General features: G+C 33.9%; 1 protein-coding gene across 1 annotated transcript; it reads right to left on the bottom strand.

Annotated features, from left to right (window-relative positions):
• Positions 1–4,726: 4,726 nt before the first annotated feature.
• LOC126888613 (uncharacterized) lies at positions 4,727–10,124 on the bottom strand. Its single transcript, XM_050656970.1, has 2 exons — positions 7,994–10,124; positions 4,727–4,731 (listed from the first exon to the last, which is right to left on the bottom strand). The coding sequence occupies exons 1-2, from the start codon at positions 10,122–10,124 to the stop codon at positions 4,727–4,729; spliced, it is 2,136 nt and encodes a 711-aa protein (XP_050512927.1).
• Between the last annotated feature and the right edge of the window lie 2,051 nt (positions 10,125–12,175).

Raw genomic sequence — 12,175 nt, 5'->3', positions numbered from 1 at the left:
AGTATAGATTTCTCAAGGAAGAATTGTGAAATGTCATCACTATCTTTATGTATTGTGAACACTATTCAAGATTTTGGTTGCTTGAATAAGAGTCAAAAGGAACAACTTGATCAAATTGTAAATTTGTTTAAAGAAATTGGTTCTGATGATCGATTAGGGAGAACTTCACTTTTGGAACACTATATTGATACTGGTGATTCCCCTCCTTTTAAGCAGAGACAATATCCTTTATCTCATGCTATGCAAGAACATCTGTTGAAAGAACTCAATCATATGTTGAAGTTGGGAATTATTGAAGAGAGTAAATCATCATATGCTTCTCCTATTTGGCTTGTTAAGAAATCTGATGATACATACCGTATTTGTTTTGATGGTAGAAAACTAAATTCAGTCACTGTTAACAAACATGCCTTCCCACTACCTTTGATTGACACTATTCTCTCTAAACTTCGTGATGCTCGTTACATTTCGTCTATTGACTTGAAAAATGCTTTTTTTCAGATTCCATTGGAAGAAAGTTCAAAAGCTAAGACGGCTTTTGCTGTTCATGGTAAAGGACTGTACCAATTTCGTGTTATGCCTTTTGGTCTTGTGTCCGCACCCCAAACCATGTGTCGTTTGATGGACTTAGTGCTAGGTCCCGCATTTGATGAATATGTTTTTTGGTATCTGGATGATATTGTGATCATTACGCCCACTTTTGAGACTCATCTTGAAATCTTAAAGAAAGTTTTTGAAAGATTGAAAGAAGCGAACTTGACAGTTAATCTATTAAAGTGTAAGTTTTGTCGTCCTTCTTTAAAATATTTAGGATATGTTGTAGATCAGTTTGGACTCAGAACTGATCCAGATAAGGTTTCTACGATATGTGATTTCCCTGTTCCCAAGACTACTACTCAAGTGAGACGTTTCTTAGGAATGACTAATTATTATCGTCGATTTTTAGTTAATTATGCAACTTCAGCAACCCCTATTTCTAATCTGTTGCGTGATAGGAAAAAAAGGTCAGAATATTGTTTGGAATGCAGACGCTCAAATGTCCTTCGAGCAAATTAAAGTAGCTTTAACTACTGCCCCTGTGCTAAGTAGTCCTGAATTTACTAAAACTTTCTATCTCATGTGTGATGCTAGTAATGTTGGAACGGGATGTGTATTGTTCCAGATTGAGGATGGTTTGGAATACCCTATTACTTATATGAGTACGAAGTTCAACAAAAATGAACAAAAATTTTCAACCACTGAGAAAGAATTATTAGCTATTTTGCATGGAGTAGAACACTTTAGGTACTATTTGGATGGTCGTTTTTCTATGCTGTGACCGATCACTCAGCATTAGTTTGGCTTAAAAATTTGAAGACTCCTTCTTCTAGGTTAGCTCGTTGGATTATGCGTCTGTCCGCTTTTGATTTTGAAGTTGTTCATCGTAAAGCTTCTGGTACTGTTGTAGCTGATGCGTTGTCTAGAGTTCATGATGTCAATCTATTGGATTTTCACAATTGAAAATTGACAAATGGTACCGTCAGATGATCAGTAATGTTATAGAGGATCCAGATAAATACCCTACTTAGGTTGAAAATGGCCTTCTGTACAAACATCTTTTTAATCGCTTTGATCTTCTTTCTTCTCATTCCAACTGGAAGATAGTTGTACCAAATGCCCATCGTTATGAAGTCATTTCTCAATTTCATGATGATCCTACTGCAAGTCATCTTGGCGTATATAAAACTTTAGCTCGTGTATCAGAGTTGTATTATTGGCCTAAGATGCGAAAAACGATTCACAATTATGTTCGTAAATGTCAAGTATGTGCTGTTTGTAAACCTTCAAATCTCCCTCAAGCTGGTTTGATGGGTTCGTATAGAAATATTAATCATCCATTTCAGATGGTGTCATGTGATCTGTTAGGTCCTTATCCTCGTTCTAAAAATGGTAACTCATTCGTGTTTGTTATTGTGGATTGGTTCACGAAATTTTAATTAGTTCAGCCTTTGTCTAAAGCTACTTCAAAAGCTATATGTAGATTTTTAGAGAATCATGTTTTTCTTATTTTTGGAGCTCCACAAATTGTGTGTTGTGATAATGGTAAGCAATTTACCTCTACCATGTTTAAGAATCTTATGTCTAAGTGTTCTGTTCAGAAAATTTTTTATAATGCGAATTTTCATCCCCAAGTTATTCACACAGAACGTGTAAACAAGTCCATCGTTACTGCTATACGTTCGTATTGTCACGAAAATCATCGTACTTGGGATGAAAACATACATCAGATAGGTCAAGCTATTCGCCTATCGAAACATGAAATAACCGGACAGACACCATAATTTTTGGTTTTTGCTCGTCAAGTTCCAATTAGTGGAGACTTTTATGGTAAAATTCATGAAAACGCTGATAATCTATGGTCAGTTGGAAGTAAGATTCATCGTTTGGATGATACTCAAGTCATGCCAAGGATTTTTGAAGATGCCAGAAAACGTATCAAGAACTCGTATGTAAGTCTAAAGTTCGTTATGATTTGCGAAAAAGGAATATTCAGTTTCATGTTGGAGATGCTGTTTGGAAGAAGAATTTCCAAAAGTCCGACAAAAGTAATTATACTGCAGCTAAATTGTTGCCAAAGTATGTTCCTTGTGTAATAACTCGGGTTGGACAAACTGGGGGTTAAATTCCCAATTTGTTATTGACTAAATAAGGTCCCAATGACCTCTGTGGACTGTATGTTAATTACCAACGCTTTGGTTCAAAAATCACACCCCATAAAGAGGTGGTAAAAGGTTATATCTAATCCTTTAACTAAGATTAAATTAATAAAGCGAGTGGAGAAAGTAAAGGTTTAATTATCCTAGATAAAAAAAGGTTACAAAATAAAACAATAATTAAATTAAAAAAAGAACCAATCTAAACGTGTACTGAATATGGAGTCAAAATTCAAAATGTCTATGAATGTAAATTTATTTGAAAATGTTTACTCAGAAAGTTCTGTATAGCTACCATAGTCCCATTATTGCACTTCCCGGTGGCTGGTTTCAAGTCAAGGAACTTCTGCTGGTCGAAGTAATCTGCTGGTCTCGAACGGCCACGGCTCAAACTTAGCCCAAACACCACAAATCTGTTAGTTCTTCGCTGAATTTGGCGGTAATAAAATCACAAATTCAATAAGTAGACTCCAATATAGTCTACTACAAACTGAACAGTTAGGTGAAATTTTGTATTTACTCCTGTATAAAATAAAGGAGTTAAGAAACAATAAATGATTAAAAACACTTATTCAAAACAACAAAATACAATTTTGCGTATGGTCTACAAATTTTTAACCACACATAATATGTGTACAACTCTAATTGAGTCAGGGTACTGGCGATACATTTTTTAGCGAGTTGACGAGACGAGGACAATTTCTCGCCCGTTAGGCCAATAAAAATGGAACAACGAATCGACAACTTCAATGTATGGCGCGCTAATATTTAATTTAGATTTTAAATACGCTTTTCCGGAACATTCTCCCCCCGCTGGCTTCTCCAGAGAAAACAATAGTCAACTCAACATATATGCCTCACCAGAAGCCGCCAAAATTATTCCGAGTCCGGCCCTGTCCAGTTAAGTGTAGACTTGATTCAAGGCTTACAAAATATACTAACTAGAATACCTTACTATATTATGTATTGAATTACGTTAAGAGGATCGGTACGTATTTTCGGCTGCAATGCTATTCAAATGGGGATTCATTTTTTTCGAATCCTGAGAAAACTAATAAGTATTTTTGAAAAATGTAAACGCAGAATGAAAGATCACGTTATTAGCGAGGGCCTAAAGTCCCTGAGAACTTCTATAATGTTTATTTTAATAAGTTACAGGGGTGAAAAACTAAGAGAAAATTTAGTGTGATTTTTAATTTCAAATATATCATTCAAAATAAACTTTTTATTTATTCTAAGGGACTTTCGGCCCTCGGTAATAATTTAGTCTTTCATTCTGCGTTTAAATTTTTCAAAAATATTTATTGGTTTTTTTCAGGATTCGAAAAAAATAAACACAATGCCGTGGTAATATTTTCCAAATCTATCTTTGTCTTACAACGCACTCAGCCGAATATAATATTGTCAGCATATATTGTCAGTCAGACACTGACAATCAGTGACAATTTTAAATATTTGACATTGCATCTGGAATATGTTGAGTTATTGATTAAATATTATTGATATATAATGTATTTGATAAATAATTGATTTAAGACGTGAACTTAATAAAAAGTTATTTATTGTGTATTATTTGTGGAAGATCCAAGCAGAGAATACATCAGGATAATATATTCTGTGATCCAAGTATTTTGTTGTTAAATATGTTCAACATTGTAAGCGTTCCATAACAATATATTATTAAAAAATCACTTTAACACTTTTTCTCTTTTTTCGATTGAGTATTAGTCTTTGTTGTACAAATAAATTATTACAATCACTGAATACATAGTTAGTGAAAAAATTATCACATTTATTAACTGAATTAATAATTTGCAATTATAAAAATAACAGTTATCCAAGAACATTCAAAACCCATCTCTTTAAATTAATGATGACATTTTCAAGTAGAATGACATTCTAGTAATGTTTACATATCCATACCAGTGTGAATTTTACTACACGTAATTTGCCGTGTAAAGACAGAAAAAGTAGGGATACACGTAAAATATTTGCGAATTATGTACCCGTAGCCTTAAACCTACAAAACGAAACTATACTAAAACGATAATAAATATATATAAAATATAAATATGTACAAAATTCTGTAGAACTACAAATCGGAAGAAGGTAATCGACAGATCTTGGTGATTGGTCTCACATATTCTCCCGTCCGAGTTTTTACCTTGACGGACCTAACCTTTTGGTCTCGTCCCATATATGTTTCAACAATACGGCCCAGAGGCCAAAGTAATGGAGGATTTTCCTCATTTTTAACAAGAACCAATTCATTGACCTCAAGATTTTTAGTGCATGTTCTCCACTTTGGTCTATGCTGTAGCTGATTTAAATAATCAGTAACCCATCTGTTCCAGAACAATTGTGCTTGCGAAATCTTTTGGTACACATCCAATCTATTTTCGTTGACCAAGGTAACATCCAACTCCGGGTATGCAGTTAAACTTGTGCCAATTAAAAAATGTCCGGGAGTGAGACATGCCATGTCGTTTGGGTCATTCGATAATTGTGTAAGGGGTCGTGAGTTTAGAATGGCTTCAATTTGCACGACCATCGTATAGAACACTTCAAAGGTAACAACATTTTTACCAAGTAATCGATAAATGTGAAACTTAGCGCTTTTAATTCCACTCTCATGTAAACCTCCCCAATGTGGAGCATTTGGAGACAAAAATTTAAATTCTATTAAATTCTCTAGACAATAATCTTTTATACTACTATTTTGTTCTTTACTTATCAAAAATTCGTGCAATTCCTTAAGCTGATTACGTGCTCCAAAGAAGTTAGTTGCATTATCACTATAAATAACGGTAGGGTTTCCCCTACGGGAAATAAAACGTTTCAGCGCTAATAGAAAATCCTAAGTAGTCAGACTTGAAACCAATTCCAAGTGGACTGCGTGAGTGACTAAACAAACAAAAATAGCTATATAAGCTTTTGTAATTGGTGCTTTTTTTAAGGTTAGAGCTTTTTATTAAAAAGTATCCACCATAGTCAATGCTTACCTTTCGAAAAGGTCTAGAGACAGTTACCCTATCTTTGGGAATGTCTGCCATAATTTGGGTCATTGGTTGACACTTAAAACGAAAACAAATCATACAGCGGTGTATCACTGTTTTAACCTCTCTTAAACCATTAAGAGGCCAGAATTTTAGGCGAAAGTTTGACAGAGTGGTTTGCGCACCTGCATGTCCTAATTTTACATGCATTTCTTTCAACATAAGCGAAACAATACGATTATGAGCTGGCAACAAAATAGGATGTTTCTGATCATATGGAAGGTCAGCATTTTCCAATCGTCCACCCACACGTAAGAAGCCGTCCTCTAGAGTGTACATGGGCGTCAATGCAGCTAAATTTTTATTTGAACCAACTTTATTTACTTTAAGGTCAGAAATTTCTTTACTAAAATATTGTTGTTGAAGCTCCCGTACTATGAGATTTGTTGCACTATCTAGTTCTCTGGGAGTTAAAACCTCCGTTAATCGATTTGGATCAGTCTTCGACAACCTACAGTTTCTTACAAATCGTAAAACGTATACAAAAATACGTTGAGTCTTTTTAAGCGATGAATATCTTTCCGAAGCTAATAACCAAAAGCTATTTTCTACTTGAATATTAGACAATACGACCTTCTTTTCGTCGGAAATATTCTCCAAATCAAAATTCATTCTGAATTGTTCATAATTGATCTCTAATGACGATAAAAATGGAGGACCACGCCACCACATATGCGAAGGGACCAACAGCTCTTTCACTACTACACCCCTACTAGGCAAGTCTGCTGGGTTCCAATTAGATTTAACATGATGCCAAAGAAAACTTTTCCCTATTGACTGTATAGCTGCTACCCGATTTGCCACAAAAACATTCCACCTTGACGAACTTGAATTAACCCAATATAAAGCTATCTCTGAATCCGACCATATATGACATTCGTCAATCCTAACACGATCCTTAAAAATATCTATAAGAGAACTAGCCAACTGCGTACCCAAACTTATTGCACACAACTCTAATCTGGGAATCGTCATTTTTAACAAAGGTGCGACTCGTGATTTTGACGTAATTAATACCGAAGAGATTGATTCATTACTGTAAATCGTTCTCATATATACAACTGCTGCATATGCCGCTTCATTTGCGTCACAAAACACATAAAATTCTATTTTACAAAGTGTCTGAATTTGTTAAAACGTAACGATGAATACTTATTGTTTTTAACTGAATAAAGTCCGAGCAAAACTCTTCCCAAATCCTTAACAAATGCGGTTCTGTGATTTCCGAATCCCAACCAATTTTCAATAACCAAAGCTTTTGAATTAAAATTTTTCCTCTAACGATAAATGGTGTCAACAAACCTAATGGATCAAAACAGTGAGCAACCAACGATAAAATCTTTCTCTTAGTGATCGGTTTACTTTCCGCAATTTCCGGTACTACAAAGCTCAAAACATCAGTAGCTGGATTATATCTTAAACCAAGCACCTTATTAGAGTGTTCCTTTGACAGATCTATGTTCTGTAATTCGAAACTGTTTGAAACATTCTGATCCTTTTGTAACAACTCAGTAAAGTTTGAAATAATTTTGTGCAATGTAAATCCAGATCCATTAAGCACTGTACTTAAGTCATTATTTAGCTTATTCAATTCACTAATAGAATCACAACCCGCCAAGATGTCATCCGTATACGTTTGTTCTGTTAAAATGTGCGAAACAAAAGGATAATTCGCTTGATTTTTATTTGCGATATCTTTTAGTACTCTAGTAGCCAAAAAGGGCGCGCAATTCGTGCCGAATGTTAATCTTTGCATCTATATACACGATAGTTGTTCACTAACGTTATTTCTCCATAAAATATTTAGCAAAAATGTTTGATTTGGATTAACTTTTATTTGTCTAAACATTTTTTCAATATCTCCTATTAAGACAAATTTAAAAGTGCGAAATCGTAATAAGATATCGTACAAGTTAGGTTGTACCTGATACCCCTTTAGCATTATATCGTTTAGTGAGAGACCGGTAGAGGTTTTCCCACTAGCATCGAAAACAATTCTAACTTTAGTCGAAATACTGTCTTCGCGTATGACTGCGAAATGAGGCAAAAAATATTTATTAAAATTTTTATTATATTTTTTCAAGGGAATCACTTTGGCGTGATCTAGTTGCAAATATTCGTTAATAACCGATTTATACTCGTCGAAATGAGATTTATTTTTACCTAACTTCTTTTCTAGATTAAATAAACGGTTCTTAGCCATAGCCAGCGAATCTCCTAACTTTCCAAAAGAGTTAGAAGTACGAAAAGGCATATCTACTTGATACCTTCCATCTGGAAGTACAACTGTGCTATCTACAAATATTTTCTCCGCTATTAATTCATCGGAGTTCAAACTTGGCTTCTCTCTCGGAACGTCCTCAGTGCACCAAAATTTTTGTACAATGTGCTCGAGAGTCTCAGAATTTCCCGAAGAGATACACAATGAAACGCATGGTGATGCATCTTCACTTGTGTGAATAGACTCCAGTTGTTTAGTTCCAAAACATGCGTGAGGTGCATGTGAATTCTTACTCGAAGGGTTTTTTATAAACGAAGTTGGTATTGTACCGGCTATAATCCATCCCATTCTTGAATTTTGAAGGGTTGGCATGTTTTCTCCCATGTGGTGCATACCATCTACCAATAATTTATAGCAATAATCTGCTCCAATCAACAAATGTATATCCGACGTCACGTAATATTGAGAATCTGCCAAAACAAAATGAGAGGGAATGCAAAGTTTTTTACTATCAATTTTAAATTGCGGTAATGGATTTGTTATTTTGCTCAAAATACCACAAGACATTCTCATTTTTTCTGAATTTACCGACGAATTTATTACGATATTGACCGTCTTTTGTGACCTCGTTAAACTAATTCCTAAACCATAAATCGACATATTCTTTTCCTGCATAGGATATTTTAATCTATTTGCAAGCTCTTCGGTTATAAAAGATAATTGACTACCCGTATCAATTAACGCTTTGACCGAAATTTTACGACCATATTTTGAATATAAGAAAACATTTATAGTTCCCAACAGGACAACCGAATTTTTATTAGACATTGTCAAAGTCGTAAATTCGATACTCGCGTTATTACCATTACTAACATTTTTATCGTTAGGGAGGCTCGGAGAAGAATTTAATGTTTCCGTTGTTTGCAATTGGGAACAAGGCGACAACGATCTCTTTGAAAAATGTAATAATGTCGCATGATTTTTTTGACATACTACGCAAGACTTTTTACTGGGACAAGCCAAAACGTAATGTTCGCCTTCAAGGCAATTAACGCAAAGTTTATTTGTTTTAACAAATTTAAATCTATCAGAGACCGACATTTTTTTGAATTTTCTACAGTCGCAAATTAAATGATTCTGTAATGAACAGAAGTTACACGATATTTTTCCACTGTCTGTGGCAGATAAAACTCTATTATTCATTCTATTATAAGTGGGAGCTGCAGACTTATTTTTATTCGATGTAGATGCATCAGAATGCTTAATCGGTACTAAATTTTCGAGATGTGTTGCTCTTTTCTGAATTTTATTTAAAAATTTCTCAAAGGTAACTTCTACCTTTTGTTCCCGTGAAAACTCCAAAGACCTTAGCGTAGCGCTATCAAGTTTTTGTTCTACTAACAATATAAGTATCCAATCTAATTTATCCTTATCAGTTATGTTTAAATTATCCAAAGCTTTAAGTTTATTAGACCAATGAACATATAAATCTCTAAGTTGTATGTGATTTGCATTTTGTGGTACCGGTTTAAAATCAAGTAGTTTTAAAAATAATGTTTTAGTCAAATTATATTTATTTCCATACCTCTCTACTAGAGTATCCAAAACTAACTTTAAATTTTTTGCAACAACCGGAAAATTTGATATTAATTTAGCCGGCTCACCTCTAACATATGATTTTAAATACATCAGTTTTTGAATATCTGATAATGAATCATTTTTTAAAATTGTTATATCGAATATTTGAAAAAACGAGTCCCATTCCATTATTTTACCTGAATACGGTTGGATTGAAAACTCCGGGAGTCTAACGGCTACTGGCGATACATTTTTTGTTGAGCTTGTGCTAACTGACTCTAAATCTAAACTATCTTTAGACAATAAATCTAGTTTTGTGCTTAAAATGTCAAAACACCCCAAATAAAGCGCGTCTGTCTCTTCTCGCGTTTCTAATTTGCGTCCATCGGGCAATGTGCCTTCTAAGTAGTTATAACCGTCATTAAAATTATGAAATGCTTCTTTTAGCATATCTAGTTTCACGGCTATTGCAAATTTACTATTTATTTGATCTAAATGATCACGAATCCAAGTTTCTACGCGAGTAATATTCGATTTACCCGGCTTTTTCTTTGAACGAGCCGTTGCTTCATCCATTTTTATCAACCAAAATATAAAATAAGTATAAATTGAAAATTGGATATAAAACCTGTACTATTTCTCAAACTCTAGCGTTTAGATCCGGCTCGAAGGACCATGGACAAACTGGGGGTTAAATTCCCAATTTGTTATTGACTAAATAAGGTCCCAATGACTTCTGTGGACTGTATGTTAGTTACCAACGCTTTGGTTCAAAAGTCACACCCCATAAAGAGGTGGTAAAAGGTTATATCTAATCCTTTAACTAAGATTAAATTAATAAAGCGAGTTGAGAAAGTAAAGGTTTAATTATCCTAGATAAAAAAAGGTTACAAAATAAAACAATAATTAAATTAAAAAAAAAGAACCAATCTAAACGTGTACTGAATATGGAGTCAAAATTCAAAATGTCTATGAATGTAAATTTATTTGAAAATGTTTACTCAAAAAGTTCTGTATAGCCACCATAGTCCCATTATTGCACTTCCCGGTGGCTGGTTTCAAGTCAAGGAACTTCTGCTGGTCGAAGTAATCTGCTGGTCTCGAACGGCCACGGCTCAAACTTAGCCCAAACACCACAAATCTGTTAGTTCTTCGCTGAATTTGGCGGTAATAAAATCACAAATTCAATAAGTAGACTCCAATATAGTCTACTACAAACTGAACAGTTAGGTGAAATTTTGTATTTACTCCTGTATAAAATAAAGGAGTTAAGAAACAATAAATGATTAAAAACACTTATTCAAAACAACAAAATACAATTTTGCGTATGGTCTACAAATTTTTAACCACACATAATATGTGTACAACTCTAATTGAGTCAGGGTACTGGCGATACATTTTTTAGCGAGTTGACGAGACGAGGACAATTTCTCGCCCGTCAGGCCAATAAAAATGGAACAACGAATCGACAACTTCAATGTATGGCGCGCTAATATTTAATTTAGATTTTAAATACGCGTTTCCGGAACACGGGTTATTAGTCCATTAGTATATGAGCTTAAATCGCGAGATGGAACACGTCTGGGTAGATGGCATATTTCTACTTTGCGCCCAGATACTACGGGTTTTGATGACTCTGATAGTTCTGTGCATGATGGTGATAACAATGACGATAAATATGATGAGTCTTCTGACTCCTCTGTTTAGTAATAGAGTTGTTATTGTCTTGTAAATGGTACAAATTCTTCCATTTAAGTTGAATTCGTGAACATTTATTTTTGAGTGGTTATTTTGTTTTGTCTTTGTTGAATATATATTTCACTTTGTTAATTACATACTAATACAAACCGGATACAATGAAAGTTTAGTATGTGTTGATGTAGTTTCTATTGAAATAAGTAGTTAATGATAAGTAATTTCTCAGTTCTCTTTCTATTCTGGTTTTTGTTGCTCTTTTAATTACTAACTTTTTAAGTTAATAGTTACAACTTCCATTCGTTAAGAGAATACTGAAGTCATTTTGTTGTTGGGGTAAAGTTCACGACAGTATAGTTTGGTAAAGCTGTTGAGCTTAGTCATAATTCTAATGTTAGTTTTGTTCAAACGATAAATGGTTGATTTTATGTATCCCATTTAGTTAGTTGGTGCGAAAGAATTACATTCATAATTTTGATTTACTTTGGTAGGTAAATAGAATATTAAGTTGGTGTATATGAAATTGTTGTCTGTAAATCTGTAAGATTTTCATGGAAACTTCTGCTTTCTGGCTTCCTAATTCAAGACTTTCGTGTCTTTAGCTATGATCCAGTTGTTAAGTGAAACTTCCTTAAGCATTTTATAGGTGTATGGTAGTGGTCACCTTATTTGACCTATTCTATTGTACTTTTAATTGTTTAGCTCTCAGTACACAATACCTTATGTTGTGTTTTAACTTCTGATAAGTTTAAGTCAGTCAAAGATACAATGTGTTATGGTAAACATTTCATAACCCCAAATTTAGTTATGTATGTAGATATTTTGGGTGTAGTGACCTGATATATGTATGTATACATATATATTTTTGTAAGTTCACCGCTGTTATAAATGGTTTTGTAGGAATTTCGGTGAGAAGGATATATTATGTAGTA

This window comes from Diabrotica virgifera, chromosome 7 (genome assembly GCF_917563875.1).
Source record: "Diabrotica virgifera virgifera chromosome 7, PGI_DIABVI_V3a".
NCBI classification, from domain to species: Eukaryota; Metazoa; Arthropoda; class Insecta; order Coleoptera; family Chrysomelidae; genus Diabrotica; species Diabrotica virgifera.
The sequence above is the reverse complement of the archived record's forward strand: the minus strand, read 5'-3'. Positions and strand labels throughout refer to the sequence as shown.

Coding starts and splice junctions, on each gene's coding strand:
- LOC126888613 (XM_050656970.1), bottom strand. CDS start 10,124: ATGGATGAAGCAACGGCTCGTTCAAAGAAAAAGCCGGGTAAATCGAAT.